The sequence below is a fragment of the Nomascus leucogenys genome, chromosome 7b (genome assembly GCF_006542625.1).
Source record: "Nomascus leucogenys isolate Asia chromosome 7b, Asia_NLE_v1, whole genome shotgun sequence".
NCBI lineage: Eukaryota > Metazoa > Chordata > Mammalia > Primates > Hylobatidae > Nomascus > Nomascus leucogenys.
Genome location: NC_044387.1, coordinates 73,893,094 through 73,909,430, shown reverse-complemented (window position 1 = coordinate 73,909,430; position 16,337 = coordinate 73,893,094). Strand labels below are relative to the sequence as shown.

Sequence of the window (16,337 nt, the reverse complement as noted above, 5' to 3'; positions counted from 1 at the left end):
AACTGTGAGACAATACATTCTTTTTGTTTAAGTCATCCAATCTATGGCATTTTTGTTATAGCAGCTGGAACTAAGCTTTCCGAAATACTATGTAATTTACATAATTTGGATATTGTCTCCGCCCTCCCCCTAGAATGTAAAGCCCACAAGGGCACAGATTTGCATCTGATTATTCACTGCAGTAGTTCCAGCACCTAGAAGTGTCCTGGTACATAGTAGACATTATCTTTTGAATGAATCAAACTAGCGAAATATAACATGGAAACGGACTTATTCACAGCAGCAGCAAACAGCAGCACTTGCTGAATTCCATGATAAAGAGTATGGTTGTTGCCAGTCATCTGAATGTTTGCACTTAACCTTGGACATTACCTGCTTCCCTATGTGATAGTCTTTTTTTTTTCCTTTTTGAGACAGGGTCTCTCTCTGTCACTCATGCTGCAGTGCAGTGACATGCTCACAGCTCACTGCAACCTCCACCTCTGAGGCTCAAGTAAGAGTCCCACCTCAGCCTCCCAAGTAGCTGGGACCACAAGTGGGCACCACCACGCCCAGCTAATTTTTGTATTTTTGTAGAGAAGGGGCCCACTATGTTGCACAGCTGATTTCGGACTCTTGGGCTCAAGTGATCCTCTCGCTTCAGCCTCCCAAAGTGCTGGGATTACAGGCATGAACCACTGCGCCCAGCCTCCCATGTGATAGTCTAATGCTTAGCAACATAAGCCATCATCCAGAGGGTAAACATTAGTGACATATTTTAACATGTTCATAGATGCAGAAAAAGAAACAGAACTATTGAGTACATGAAAGCACCTTCACAAAAATTATGACAGTGAGAAAAATCTGGCATAGAAAAATTATGACAGTGAAAGGAATCTGAATAGGTGACTCCATCTTGCTTCTAACCTCCATGCTGTCCTTGTTTATTCCTAGATGTAGGCCGAACTAACTTTGGGAGCAATTTAGTTTATAGTTTAACTTTAAAATAGGAATGATAACAGAACTTTCCTGAAACAAGCCCCTCCTTGCTCAGGATCAAAACCACCTTTATAAAACTAACAAATCAGCCACAAGGTTAGAATTATGGTTCAGTAAGGAGCCATGTAGCCACAGGTCACAAGATTCCTACCCTCCCCAATTGCTCCTACAGATAACATCACTATTGTATTGTGCAGGGTCTGGATTTTATTGAATAAATAAATAAAATAAAAAATAAAAAACATCACTATTGTAAAACTTCAGATTGGTGTTCAAGATATTGTTCAGATCCTGTATTCTGATGGACCAGCTGGCACCACCCAAACCAGTAAACTGGTTCCACGAGTTTTGTAATTCCATCCAGGAAGTGAAGACAGCCAGAAGACAGCTTCGACCTCCTATGATTTCATCCCTCACCCAAGCAATCAACACTTCCCATTCCCTAGCCCCCTGCCCACCAAACTACCCTTGAAAAACCCTAGCCTTGGAATTTTGGGGGAGTCTGATTTGAGTAATAAAGTGCAGTCTTCCACTTAGCTGGTTCTGCATTTATTAAATTCTTTCTCTATTGCAATACTGTTGTCTTGGTAAATCGGCTGTAACTGTGCACTGGGCAAGAAGAACCATTGGGCAATTACAGACACATATGCATGGAAATAAAAAGCCTAAGAAGGTTGGCACATAAATCCCTTATTAATGGGGGCTTGCCAACTAAACAGAGCTTGTTGTGGGAAAAGCAATTCAATGATCACAAAACAAAATCCTTGGGCATAAAAAAATTCAGCTCCAGCGTTTCTTCCCTCACATCATCTCTGGTGTTTTTCCCGGCTCACTTTCTCAAATCTCCTACAATTTGGTGGAAATTAACCACCAAATGCAAAAGAACTTGATAGGAGAAGCTGAAATGAGAGAAAAATGCCTATGTCCACAATTGTAAGATTTAGACCACATTTCCCATTCCAAATGATACCATTTAGATCAGAAAACTATCCACACTCTTTATTGCTGACACCACAGTGAGGAAGAGCAGGAAGAAAGAATGGCAGAGAAAAGCCAAAGTTAAATCACTGTTCTTGAGAAGGGGAGGGAGCTGGCAAAATCTTGTCTGCCTGTTGTAGGGAATGTGGTAGGGTAACAGAGGCCAAGATTCTACAGAAAAATAAAATTTTAACATGTGATTTGTGGGTAAGAGGTCATATATTTGATTATACATCATCCTAAAGGTACTCAATTACATTCCTACAGTCTAATTTTATGGCATTCCTGCATTATTGCTTCTCTTTGGTGCCACTTTAGTTGGATTTATTTATTAAGATGCCTTTTTTTTCTCTTCCTAAGACAGAGTCTCCCTCTGTCTCCCAGGCTAGAGTACAGTGGTGTGATCTCAGCTTAGCACAAACTCCACCTCCCAGGTTCAAGTGATGCTCCTGCCTCAGCCTCCAGCGTAGCTAGGATTACAGGTGTGCCCCATCACACCCGGCTAAATTTTTGTATTTTTAGTAGAGAGAGGGTTTCACCATATTGGCCAGGCTGGTCTTGAACTCCTGGGCTCAAGCAATCCACCAGTCTTGGCCTCTTAAAATGCTGGGATTACAGGCATGAGTCACTGTGCCCGGCTCGGCCCATTTTTTATTGTTCTCATGCAGACATGCAAACATCTGCTTTCCAGGGAATTACAAATCTTCTGGTACATTTATAGAAAGGAAATCCTGAACCATTTGGATTATCTATAAATCACAGTATGCTACCCTGTACCTGCCAGAACATGTGGTATAAATTAAAACATGATGAAAAGGGTATTTTTAATTTTTAAAATTTGAGCCTATTATAATTTGCCTGCAATTGAATTGCATTGTTACTGAGGTCTCAATTAGAAGAAAAGAGGACAATCTTTAGTGAAATTAAAACAGGGTGACCCATTTCCAGTTAAATCAAGCCTCTATCCCAGATGGGCCATTTTGTAAATCAGAAGGCTAGATGCATTGTCTTTCCTGATGATGATGATGATGATGATGATGATGTGTGTGTGTGTGGTGGGTGTGTGTGTGTGTTTTGCGGGGAAGGCATTCAGAAGCTATCCCCTTTAACTTTTGTCTTCAGGCAGGGTGTGTCCAAGCTCTCCAAGGTTCATTTTCTCCTTATTTTCAGAGTCAGATGTATGACAGCTTCCTCAGATGAATTGGTTTTTACCAAATGGAAGCTGATTTTTAAGCTGAGCCCCTGACTTGTCTTTATGATATATCATAAAGGCATATTTCCTCTACCTCTTTCTTTAGTATATAAAGAAGGCCATTGCCTCACCTTTGGCAGCCAACTGTTAAGATTAGGCTGGGTCTGTGTGGTGGAATGTTAAGTGGTCAGGCTAATAGACATTCATCTCACAGCACTCTGGGACAGTCAAGATGCTCAGGATCTCCTCTCTCCACATCCATCACTTTGCCAGGTCTCCTCCCTTGCTTTGCTTGGGGACTACACAAAGAGGCTAAGTATTCTGGGACCACAAAAAACGCAGAGGTCAGCAAGGGGGCTAGGTGCTGGTACCAATTCTAGGGGTTGGAAGAAACTAGCAAGAAGGGAAAAGAGAAAATTATTTCACAATAGAACTAAGAGACACAGCTCTACATAATAGGAACCTCCTGTTTGCTCCTGGTATATAGGAAGCACATTATTTAATTCTGTTTTTGATTAGAATAAGTACTTAAATTAATAATGTTTAAAAACAATAATAAAAAACACTTAATGGAAAAATGGAGGCTGTCGAGAATGTGAAGACCGAAGAGGTAAAGTAGAAGGGAATAGAAAGATTTGCATACTAAAAGCAGAAATCTGTTTCCTGCAGTGATGCTATTTGAATACTTGGCTCATTATTTTCTCACTTTCTGGTCCAATCTAAAGCTCCAATTTCTATGAGGAAATCTAATCCGTTGAATTCAGACCATCTGCACAATAAAAATATTCAGAAAACCCTAATAGCCAACCCTATAATGGAGCAAATTCTACTCTGAACTAAAGCCTTTATATAAGTAATAAAGGGACAGAGATGGCACCAGAGATTAAAGAAAAAGGCTATCACAGGTATGTGCAAATCATCATTTTGCCATAGTAAAAAGTAATTCAAGTCACATTTTTTGAAGAAAAAACTATGACAGTAAATAATTTGGCAGCAAATTTTTTAAAATTCAAAAGTATTTCTCTTCTACACATTTCAATAATACATAAAATATTTGGGTAGTTTTAGTTTTATAAGAGAAATAATTAAAAGAGGCACAAGGGAGTCTTAAAAATTGCTACATATTTGGGATTTTCCCCTACCTAATAAAAAGAGATAAAAGAAAGGCCTAACTATGGAGAAATTAATGCCTAAGGATACCCAGATAAAGAACATTTTCATTTCTTAGTAAGACAAAGAAAGAATGTTCTAACTTTATTTCACAAGCAACAAAATCCATGAAGCTTTTGTTATAATAAAAAAAAATGAAGTCATTGCAGGACTATAGTATTACCTATGGCAAAAAATGTGTATAGATTTTAGTCTTCTTTTAAAAAATGTGTGGGTTATATATGCTGCATTCATATATCTTGAAACAGCACGTTCTATCAGAGAAAATTTTTACATTTAGCTGTGTTTTAACCTTTCCAATGCAAATCACTTGTGTTTTCCTAGGAGAAAATTGGACAGAAACACTTAAAGGTTTAGGAAGGGTTACTACTCATGTCTCTGCATCCAAAAGCTGCTTTCTCATACCACAGCACACATGAAACTTCTCATTGTGTGCTGCACGGGAGGGGTGTGCATTATTTAACATTATAGTGGGTTAGGAACAGTGGGGCTCAAGCTTCTGCCTGAAATAATGAAAGACATCAGAAAACAGATTCACACTAGGCAGAACTGAATCCTAACACTTAAGACGTCATTTGAAGAATTCTGCGTGAACAAATGGCTCTCCTTAAATATATATTGGAGTTTAAAACCTTCTTTTAAAACAAATTTTCATAAGGAATAAAACTGCTGTAATACGATCTAAGCCAGAGAAACAATCTTTTAAACACCTCATTCTGAAAGCTATTACATTGAAACTATCTTTTCCTTAAGACAAAAATACCATTTTATCTTTTGGTTCAGAAATCCATTTATTAACATTCAATTTTTAATTTAAAACAAAGAGCCTTGCTACTTGTTCTCCTATCCCCCCAAAAGAAGGAATAATGACAGGGTGGGGCATACTTGTAGAGAAAGCTCTGACACAAAAATAATCCCCACTGTTTCAGGAAGCAGACCTAAGGACCAACCCAAAACCCAAGAATTTTTTTTTTTTTTTTCCTGTGTAATGCTATCATTGAGCTCCACCCAGATTTGACTGTACTTCAAAGGCAGGAAAAAAAAAATTGTCAGAAAAAAACCAAATTATCTCCTACACGTTTGTTTGCTGGCCCTCAATGGCATTCAGAATTCAGAGGGTCGAGTCATGCATTATGAATGAATGGGTTTCCAATGGTAACTGCCAGCCATGGAACTCAACCCCAGGGTTCTCTAATAGAGGACAGAGTGGGGGGAGGGTCGCACGTTCTCCTCCACCCTGGGGCAGCGAGGAAGAAATCCTGCAAATTAAATATTTCATCTCCATGTTTGCATCCAACAGAGAGATGCAGGGGGCAAAATTCTTCTATTTAAAACAAGCCAAGATACACACTAAAATAAAGACTGGTAAAAATACAAATCTGGTCAGATCACATTAGAACTTGATAAGAAAATCTTGCATGACTTTCTCCCCATACTTGTTAATTTGGTGCCTTTGTTTAAGCAAAGAATGGGTCTCTATTTTACAGCTACAGAGGATGCAGCATCGCCATGAGAGATGGAGAAAAAAGAACCGAGAGAGCAGGAGAAATCAGTTATCCACCTGGCACAATACTAAATACTCTGAACATTTAGGACCTACCCATTTCTGAAGACAAACAGACTAACCAACGAGGCAAATAGTTAAATCCTCCCAAGTCTGTCGCTGCAGCTACGCGGCAATCCAAAAGAACAACGCACGTTTCTGCTAACACCTCAAGTTGGGAAGCACCATGCAAAGAGACTGGTTAAAATTCCCTACCATGCAGTGCAGCCATCATCAGAAGCCCAGCATATCTTCTGCTCTAAGTAGTGATGTGCCAGTTCATGCACAGAACAGAGGAAGAGAAAAATGGAGGAAATGAGAGAAGGCTGGAAGTCGGCAGGAATGTTTCTGGGTCATTAACAAGTGGAAGACCCCCTTCAGTATTCACACCAATCGGTCTTGATCTTACAGGACATCTTTTTCTCACTGAGCGTCTGTTGAAAAGACTGCAGCAAACCAGGCAAGGGATTATGGGATAGGGATGCAGCAGCGAGCTGCAATGAGATTCGTGGGTGGCTTGCTTTCCCTCTGAGTCAGCAGTCAGCTGTTCCCATGCTCTCGTGCTGGGCCGCTGAGCTCCATCACCAGAAAGTGACTGCAGGATTAACCAGGGGAGAGGCGACCAGTGCAGTCTCCGCGCAACGCAGCCGGGGCAGGTACAGGGAGTGCTACAAATCAGATGGAGGGAGTGTTGGGACGCAAACGGTGAACGCAGTGAGAATAGATTCTAGGAAGAAACTGGGCATGTGGTACCTCAATATGAAAAGTTCACATTTAGAGAAGTGCTTTGCGTGAGTGTGACAGCACACACTTGCTCGTTAGAAAGAGGGATGATTGATTTCCTTAGATGTCTCAAGCAGCTTGAAACACATATCATAACTTTTTTAAATGCAAAAAACAAACAAACAAACAAACAAAAAAACAGTCCAGTTCCACAAGCCCCTACTACTTTTCCTCTCTTGGTATTTACCCTAGGGCAGGGTCTATAAAATATGGTTCCACAAAGTCAAATCATGCAATGACATTTCTCTGCTTTTTGTAGTTCTAATGATTCAGAGAAAAATCATATGGTACATTTTTTTGATTCGGGGGTAACCAGACCCTGTTCTTTTTCTGATCATGAAGTTTTCAGTTAAAAGTTGAGAAACTTGACAAATAACATAACTTAATTTCCGGCCAAGTCATTAAACTTAGTTTTAAAAGGTATAAATAATGTAAAAATGATCAGCAAGTAGCTATATGACAGTGATTAGGTCTCCATATTACAAATAATAATTTAGAATAAAAAATCTTACATATGACAGTAGAATTCACGACTGTTCCTTTTTCTACAACAATAAAGGCAGCGAACAGTATTGCATCCTATTCCTTGGTTAGTTACTAGTTTCAAAGGGATTGCTAATAATGTTTATTTTAAAAAACTGGGCATCTGCATATTTGATTACATTAATATTTATCACATTCTTTCCACGCAGTCAAGCATTACAGTGAGCCCTTGAAGGGGCCTCAGCTCTGCAGAGCAGTGATGATTACCTTTGGTGGTAGTAGGAGGAGGGGGATCACAGAGAATACAGCGAAATTGACCCCAGAAATGCACATACACGCCAATTTTGGTGTGCCATTTTAGGTGATACATAGTTCTCAAAATCCCAGTTAACACCCTACTTTAGAAGTTTTGTGGATTTTTTTAAAGCTTCATTGAATTGTAATTCACATACCATATAATTCACCCATTTAAAGTGTACAATTTAATGGCTTTTAGTATATTCATAGATGTGGACCTTTTTGTCCAACATCTTGGCGAGGCTGCGGTGTCTGCTGCTACTCTCTGAGCTTCGCAATGCAGCCCAAGGATGACAAGAAGAAGAAGGACGCTGGAAAGTCGACCAAGAAAGACAAAGACCCAGTGAACAAATACGGGGGCAAGGCCAAAAAGAAGTAGTGGTCCAAAGGCAAAGTTTGGGACAAGCTGAATAACTTAGTCTTGTTTGACAAAGCTACCTATGACAAACTCTGTAAGGAAGTTCCCAACTATAAACTTATAACCCCAGCTGTGGTCTCTGAGAGACTGAAGATTCGAGGCTCCCTGGCCAGGGCAGCCCTTCAGGAGCTCCTTAGTAAAGGACTTATCAAACTGGTTTCAAAGCACAGAGCTCAAGTAATTTACACCAGAAATACCAAGGGCGGAGATGCTCCAGCTGCTGGTGAAGACGAACGAATAGGTCCAACCAACTGTGCATTTGGAAAAATAAAACTTTATTAAATAAAAAAAAAAAAGATGTGGGCAACTATTACCGCAGCCAATTTTGGAACGTTTTCATCACCTCAGACAAACAAACAAACAAACACACACCCAACCCATACCCTTTAGCTATCACTCTCTTCCCTCCCACATCACATCCCCACAGTCCTAAGCAATCACTAATCTACTTTCTGTCGCTAAAGGTTTCCCTATTCTGGACTGGAATCATATAATATGTGGTCTTGTGTGTCTTGCTCTTTTCACTTAGCAGAATGTTTTCCAAGTTCATCCATGTGGTAGCATGTGTCAGTATTTCATTCCTTTGTATGGCTGAACGATATTCCATTGTGTGAATTTAGCACATTTTGTTCATCTGTTCGTCAGTCGATGGACACTGGGTTGTTTCCACATTTTGGCCGTTATGAACAGTGTTGCTATAAACATTTGTGCACAAGGTTTTGTGTGGACATATGTTCTGCTTTAGAAGTTTACAGTTTAATTAGGACCCACTCCTAAAACTGGAAGCAGGCTATCCCCACTGAGTTTTACAATATCTTCTTCATAAGACAGGCCATCAGACAGGTGTCTGACTTACTACAACAGGAGTCCTTTCTTCTTCTCATTCTGCTACTAAGCCTATCCCAAAGCCAAATTCATCAAATGCTGACCCCCCTCGCCAGCACATTCTTTATCCTGATCTCTCTCATTCTCTTCTTCCAGTCAACCCAGATTCTTGAGACCTATAACTAGACCAGGTCTCTGTTCTCTGAAGATGGAGAAGTGGGAGAGATCTTCGGTCTTGTTGCTGGGCTTCCAGCCAGAGGATGTTAACTTACTCATTCAATCATTCATTCCAACGAACACTTGTTGAGTGTCATGTGTTCCAAGCACTGAGTAGGCACTGAGGATACAGAGAAGAATTTAATATTTCTGAGCCCTCAGGGAGGTCACAATCTAGTGTGGGAGATGGATTAGTAAGCAGGCAATTGCAATGCAGAGTGGTAAATGCTTGACAGCAAGAGGAAGCAAATGCTCTGGGCACCCATAGAAGGGATATGCAGGGCCAGGGAGGAGTATGGAGCATTTCAGGCACTGAGTGCAGCACAGTCAAAGGCATGAGATGGCTCATGGGACCTGAGAGTAATATCTAAATATAGCTGAAGCCTGGGGTCAAGGTGGAACAAATGCAGGTGATATCTGTATCTGTTCTTTTACCTGGAATTGGGAATATCTCTTCCCTGGAAATAGCATTACATAGGATAGCTGGGTTTCAAATACCCTCACCACCATGGCTTAACTACTATATGGGTTAAATGGGTTTTGGGGGCTTAGCTGTGAATCTAACAAACACACATAATATTGCTTATTATAGGAAAATGCAGCCTCATTTTTAGCGTATGTCTTGGCAAATGAATCCAACTGTTTATAAGTTGGGGCTTGGGTAACCGTGGGAGGCCCCCACGGAAGTGCCAAGCATCATCTCCTTGGCACTTCCTGAAAACAGGTAGGTAGATGGTGATAGTGGCTGCTGGTTATGCTTCTGAGTTGGAGTTTCCCGTATTGTGCCCTCAAGTGGTTAGACTCGGGGGTCTAAAGGGCAAAGAAGAGCCCAAGATTCTTGGGATTATAGCCACTGTACACCTTATTGACTTCTTGGAGCTGTCTTGCCTCTTCCCACTGTTTCCCTCCAGCTGAATGGAGATCAGAGCTAAGCTGTCATCAGCCAGTCTATGATTTGTGCACTGGAGAAGTATACAGACAGTGCCTATGCATAAGAAGGGGATGTATGCTACTAAATTGGGATTGGCAGGAGCATGACAGATAGCAATCCAGTATTTACTGACCCTGTACGATGTGCCAAGTTCAATCCAATGCACTTTATATACAGTCTGCCTATCCCTGCTCAAGAAAATTTATCCCAGAAAATAAACATCTTAGGATGGCATACAAGGTAATTTACAATCCGGCATCTGCTTCCTGATTATTTTCCACCTTCTGTCCTCCCTAGTCACACTCTGTTCATAAGACATTCTGTTACTGGAAAGCGGTCCCGATCCAGACCCCAAGAGAGGGTTCTTGGATCTCCTGCAAGAAGGAATTCAGGGTGAGTCCACGGTGCAAAGTAAAAGCAAGTTTATTTTTATTTTTTTGAGATAGAGTCTCGCTCTGTCACCCAGGCTGGAGTGCAGTGGCGCGATCTTGGCTCACTGCAAGCTCTGCCTCCCGGGTTCACGCCATTCTCCTGCCTCGGCCTCCCAAGTAGCTGGGACTACAGGCGCCCGCCACCACGCCCAGCTAATTTTTTTGTATTTTTAGTAGAGACGGGGTTTCACCGTGTTAGCCAGGATGGTCTCGATCTCCTGACCTTGTAATCCACCCACCTCGGCCTCCCAAAGTGCTGGGATTACAGGCGTGAGCCACTGCGCCCGGCCTGCAAGTTTATAAATAAAGTAAAGGAATAAAAGAATGGCTACTCCATAGACAGAGCAGCCCTGAGGGCTGCTGGTTGCCCATTTATATGGTTATTTCTTGATGATATGCTAAACAAGGGGTGGATTATTCATGCCTCCGCTTTTTCGAACATATAGGGTAACTTCCTGACATTGCCATGGCATTTGTAAACTGTCACGGCACTGGTGGGAGTGTAACAGTGAGGAGGACCATCTTGGTTTTGGTGGGTTTGGGCCAGCTCCTTTACTACAACCTGTTTTACCAGCAAGGTCTGTATGTTGTGCTGACCTCCTATCTCATCCTATGACTTAGAATGGCTTAACCATCTGGGAATGCAGCCCAGTAGGTTTCAGCCTCATTTTCCCTGACTCCTATTCAAGATGGAGTTGCTCTGGTTCAAACACCTCTGACAATTCCACATGTATTTTTTTAGCAGTGGCTCTCAGCCAAGGAATGGTACCAACCCCTCCCATGGGGTAGTAGGGTGTGCATTTGGAAATGTGAAGGGGCACTGTGGCTGTCATACCCAGTGTATGTGGGGGTGGGTAACTACTAACATTTAGTGCCTATGTGTAGGGATGCCAAACGTGCTCCAACGCTTGGGAGAGTACCTTAAAAGTACATCTGACCCCACAACACTAATGTCAGTAGCATCCCCTTTGAGAAACACTAATCTCTAGGCCCACCTACCACTTGTTCTGCCAGGAACACTCTCAGCCTCTCGTGCCTCCTGCTCCTGGTTAACTTCTTGGACTCCTTTAGAACTCAGCAAAGCCACCACTCACTTTAGGAAGGATTCTCTGAGTCTTCCTCTGATGCCCAGATCCTCTCACCCACTGTCTGGATTGAGTACCACTCCTGTGTACTCCACAGCATTCTTGCTGGAAACTGTTGAAGGTTCCATCTTTTACCTTTAATTCACTAACCCTTAGTGCAGTGCCTGTCACATACTAGGTGCCCAATAAGTAGATAGGGAATGATGAAAGTCCTATGAATGAACAAATGACATAATATGACATAAAGGTCAAAGTTCATCTCAGAATTGAAAAATTAGTTGGATCAGAGACCATTATGGACAGGCAATTCTCCCTATCTGGTAGTTTATGATTTAGAAAGTAACTTCATAGGCCAGGAGTGGTGGCTTATGCCTGTAATCCCAGCACTTTGGGGGGCCAAAGTGGGTGGATCATAAGGTCAGGAGTTCAAGACCAGCCTGGCCAAGATGGTGAAACCCCCATCTCTAATAAAACTACAAAAATTAGCTGGGTGCAGTGGCAGGCACCTGTAATCCCAGCTACTCAGGAGGCTGAGGCAGGAGAATCACTTGAACCTGGGCAGCAGAGGTTGCAGTGAGCCGAGATCATGCCACTGCACTCCAGCCTGGGCGACAGAGTGAGACGCCATTTCAGAAAAAAGAAAGTACCTTCATAGATTTTCTCTTTGATCCTCAAAGCTAACCCAGAAACGGGTAGAGCAAGCATTATTATTTTAGTGGAAATTGAGATTTAGAAAGGTAAAGCGACCAGCCCAGGATGGAGTAGCCACAATGTAACAGAGGTGAACTAGAGTCCAGGTCTTGTGGCTGGCACCATTCCTCTTTCAGTATGTCACCTGCCCCAGGATGTCCAAGAACAGGAACAGTAATCAGGCAACTCCAGAGTAGAACAAAGCCAGCTAAGTAGAGAGGTGATGTGTTTCAGTGTGAGATAAATATAACCAACTAGAAGAGGCAAACAAATCAGGAGCTTATAAATGCTGCCTAATGCAATCATTTCATTTTCTGTGTCTCTTATTTCAACAAACTTTATTGGGGTTGGAGAAGGCAGATAGGGAGAGATTAGTCAACAGATATAAAGTTACAGTTAGATAGGAGGAATAAGTTCTGGTGTTCTATTGTACAGTAGAGTGACTACAGTTAACAATAATGCATTGTAGATTTCATTTTTTAATTTGTATTTTTTGAGACAGGGTGTCAAAGTTGAAGTGCAATGGCGTGACCACTGCTCGACCTCCTGGGCTCAAGTAATCCTCCCACCTTAGTCTCCCCAGTAGCTGGGACTACAGGAGTGTACCACCATGCTCAGTTAATTTTTTGTATTTTTTTATGGAGACAGGGTTTTGCCATGCTGCCCAGGCTGGTCTAGAATTCCTGGGCTCAAGTGATATGCCCATCTCAGTTTCCCAAAGTGTTGAAATTACAGGCATGAGCCACTGCACCTGGCCTGTACACTTCAAAATAGCTAGAAGAGAGAATTTTGAATGTTCTCACTACAAAGAAATAATAAAGGTATGAGGTGATGCATATGCTAAGTATCCTGATTTAATTATTACACAATGTGCATCCATATTGAAACATCACACCGTACCTCATTAACATGTCAAGTAGAAAAAAATTTTAAGGATATAAAGAAAACAAACAAACATAAAAACTTTATGAAAAGTATTGCCCAATGGTTTTACGAAAGAAGATGGTAAGAAGTAATTATTTCCAGCCTTCAGTTCAGGCATGAGCAACTGGAGAGGAAGTATTGTTTTTTTTTTGTTTTTTTTTTTTTGTTTTTTTTTTTGAGACGGAGTCTCGCTCTGTTGCCCAGGCTGGAGTGCAGTGGCGCAATCTCGGCTCACTGCAAGCTCCGCCTCCCGGGTTCACGCCATTCTCCTGCCTCAGCCTCTCCGAGTAGCTGGGACTACAGGCGCCCGCCACGACGCCGGGCTAATTTTTTGTATTTTTAGTAGAGACGGGGTTTCACCATGGTCTCGATCTGCTGACCTCGTTATCCGCCCGCCTCGGCCTCCCAAAGTGCTGGGATTACAAGCGTGAGCCACCGCGCCCGGCCGGAAGTATTGTTATGATGGATTCCACAGGTCAGAACTCCAGGTGTGGACCTCAAAGCCAAGTTCCTTCTGGACAGTCCAGACTCTCTGTAGTCAGTTTGATTGAGTGGTTTGGTTTGGACCCCAAGAGGCTGAGCCCCTTCCTCTCTACTGGCAGTAGTCCTGGTGAGGCCTCCTATGTTTAGGGGTTGGGATCATTCATTAGCGGCTGTGGGGGAGGTTTTAAGGACAAACAGGACTGTCAGGAAGTAATGGTGAATGAAGCAGCAAGGACTTTCTCTTAAGTATCCTTAAAAGAGAAAAGGTGCAAGTTGGCCTTAACCTATTGGGGTTATGTGGATAGGAGTAGATTAATCGGGAACCAGCTGACCCAGTTCCAACCCAAGAATTCACACCAGAACTGGCCTGGCCTTCAGATGACCCTTTAATGTTATACACTGCACAAATGATTGTGTGCCAGGTGGTATACAAGGTACTGGTGACACAAAAATAAACGACATGAACAGAACTTCTCAAAATCACTCCCGGGGACTGAGTTATCTGCCTCCAGCTCAGAGTCGTGTTGACTGGTGGTCTCAAGGATCAGGATAGCCCTTTGCAGCCGGGCTGTATTTGCAGTAAAGGTGACCCAGGTCAAGCACCCCTGACCCCTGGCCCAGTATGTTTCCCACAGGGAGCTGCCCCAAACTGAAGACATATCCAGGTGGGATCTGCCCAGCACAGAGCAGAGCAAGACTATCACTTTGCTTGCTCCAGGCTCTATCCTTCTATTAATTATCTCTGAGGTCTTGGCACTTTTCTCATATTGACTCATATTGAACATAAATTAATGCCCAGCAACCCTATCCAAGGAGGAATTTTGGTTGGTCTGGTATCATTTATTCTTATGGAACTCAGGATGCTTTTTTTTCTAGATACTAACAAACCATCCCATTAATATTCCTTCTCTAGCATTATTCTTGATAGGGAGTTCTGTAGTTTTGTAGAAAAGCCTGAAGTAGGCCTGGTGCGGTGGCTCATGCCTGTAATCCCAGCACTTTTGGAGGCCAAGGTGGACAGATCCCTTGAGGTCAGGCGCTCGAGACCAGCCCGGTCAACATGGCAAAACCCTGTCACTACTAAAAATACATAAATTAGCCAGGCATAGTGGTGCGTGCCTGTAGTCCCAGCTACTTGGCAGGCTGAGGCAGGAGAATCACTTGAACCCAAAAGGCCGAGGTTGTAGTGAGCTGAGATGGGGCCACTGTACTCCAGTCTGGGTGACAGAGTGAGGCCCTGTCTTAAAAAAAAAGAAAAGAAAAAAAGACAAGCAAAACACAAGGCTCTGCCATGCACTGATTATTAAATGCCCAAGTAATAACATGTCTACCCCTTCATTATTCTTTGTCCTGCTCTGACTGTAACAAAAAGCAAAAGCATGCAAACACAAAGCTCTTTTGTTTTGCCCATTGTCTGGGCTGGAGAATTCAAAGTTGACTCTATCTATCTTGAGTATACCCGGAATGTAATCTCCCGGTGCTATGGGTTCGTGATTGCATCCGTGTCCACATCGATGTGCATGCACATCGGTATCAAGTATTGTTTTTCTCTTAAGCAGAGCTCCATTACCACACTTCTCATTTTAACAATTAAATTCAAGGCGGTATCAAGTTCCTGCTTGCCTCACCAGTTTACCTTGTTTAATTAATGCAGTGGTTTTGACTACAGGGCTGGGATTTAAGAGTCCGGGAGTCTCCGTGGGCGACTGAGCTGGTGGAGGCTGAGCAGAGCCCCCCAGGGCCGGGGCGGGAGCAGGGAGGTGGCCGAGGCGGGCGCGCTGCTAATAATGCCTGCCTCTTCCACACATTCTTTCCTCTCGGTCCCAGACAGTGGATTACTTTTAGACCAACATGTAGTTCAGAGAGAACCTCACAAATGTTCCTCTCTGCTGACCAAATCACCCGACCTCTACGATTCCATCCTGCGGTCATATTCACAGACCTGGGGAAATCTCAGACAGCCCCGGCCACGCAGGCCGGGCGGAGCCCGAGGGGCTTTCACCCCGCCGGCTCTGCCGGGCGCCCGGGCTCCATGGCAACAGGCCCCGCCCCGAGGCGGCAGCGGAGCTGCGCTCAGGCGGAAGAAAAGAAGGCGGGTCCCCTTCACCCAGATGGTGATTGCGCGCCGGTATTCCGAACTTGTCTTTCCCCCGCCCCCTCTAGGTTTCCTTTTCTAACCTTTTTGTCTCACCACGAAACAACCACTTTGTAAAAGAACTGATTCAAGTGGTGGCAATGTGGGGAAGAGGAGGGAGTCAGGCCCGCGGTGACGGCATTAAAAGCTGGGAGCCCCGGGGATCGCCCCGGCCTGGCCCTCCAGCAATGGGGGTTCTCCCGACTGTGGCCTTTTCCCGTGTCCGGGGTCGACAGCTCTTTGCCTGCTAACCCTGGAGGGTTCTGAGCCGATGCGCCCATGCTGGGGGTGGGACTTTCTCTGAGTAACATGCCTGGGTTTCCATGCTTTGAAACCTGGAGGTGACACTGAAGTAGGAGTCTGGGCACCTTGGCAGAAGAGGCTAATCCGAGGACAGGGGAATCTGACACCATCCTTAGAAGGCTGCCCCTCCAACATGTTACCAGAACAGTATTTTCCTAAGCAGCCTGCCTGGCACTACAACTCAGGGTCACCTTCACCCACGATTAGAATCCTATGATGAAAGTCAGAATGCATCTGCGATTAAGGCACGGGCTCTGGAGACACATCTGGATTTGCTTTATCTGCAGGTTGCTCCTTGCGTCTCTGTTAGGTCGTTTGTAAAATGCTACCTCCTAATGCCATTGTGATGATTAAATGATCCAGTGTGTCAGTGTCAGCCCCATGCCTAACGCACAGTAAGTCTCAGGTGCAGTAGTGGAGAAGAGGCTGGGCTCTAGAGCCAAGAATGAGTTTGGATCCTGGCTCTGCCACTT

At 43.4% G+C, this 16,337-nt stretch overlaps 1 protein-coding gene and 1 pseudogene across 10 annotated transcripts in view; one reads left to right on the top strand and one right to left on the bottom strand.

Annotated features, from left to right (window-relative positions):
- TRIM2 (tripartite motif containing 2) overlaps positions 1–16,337 on the bottom strand; it is a 132,949-nt gene that overhangs the window by 71,271 nt on the left and 45,341 nt on the right. For 2 of the 9 annotated variants that reach the window (XM_030816247.1, XM_030816248.1), the window contains exon 1: positions 6,078–6,306. The exons of 5 other annotated variants lie outside the window; for them this stretch is intronic. In XM_030816247.1, the coding sequence (XP_030672107.1) occupies positions 6,078–6,080 (3 nt within the window). In that variant the 5' untranslated portion in view covers positions 6,081–6,306. Of the gene's footprint in view, positions 1–5,918; positions 6,307–16,337 lie in introns of those variants that run through there. 2 more of the 9 variants (XM_030816252.1, XM_030816251.1) reach the window with 2 other exon arrangements.
- Positions 7,649–8,141, top strand: LOC100602471 (annotated as a pseudogene). The gene has a single exon (XR_004031044.1). The product of XR_004031044.1 is annotated as a 40S ribosomal protein S25 pseudogene (transcript).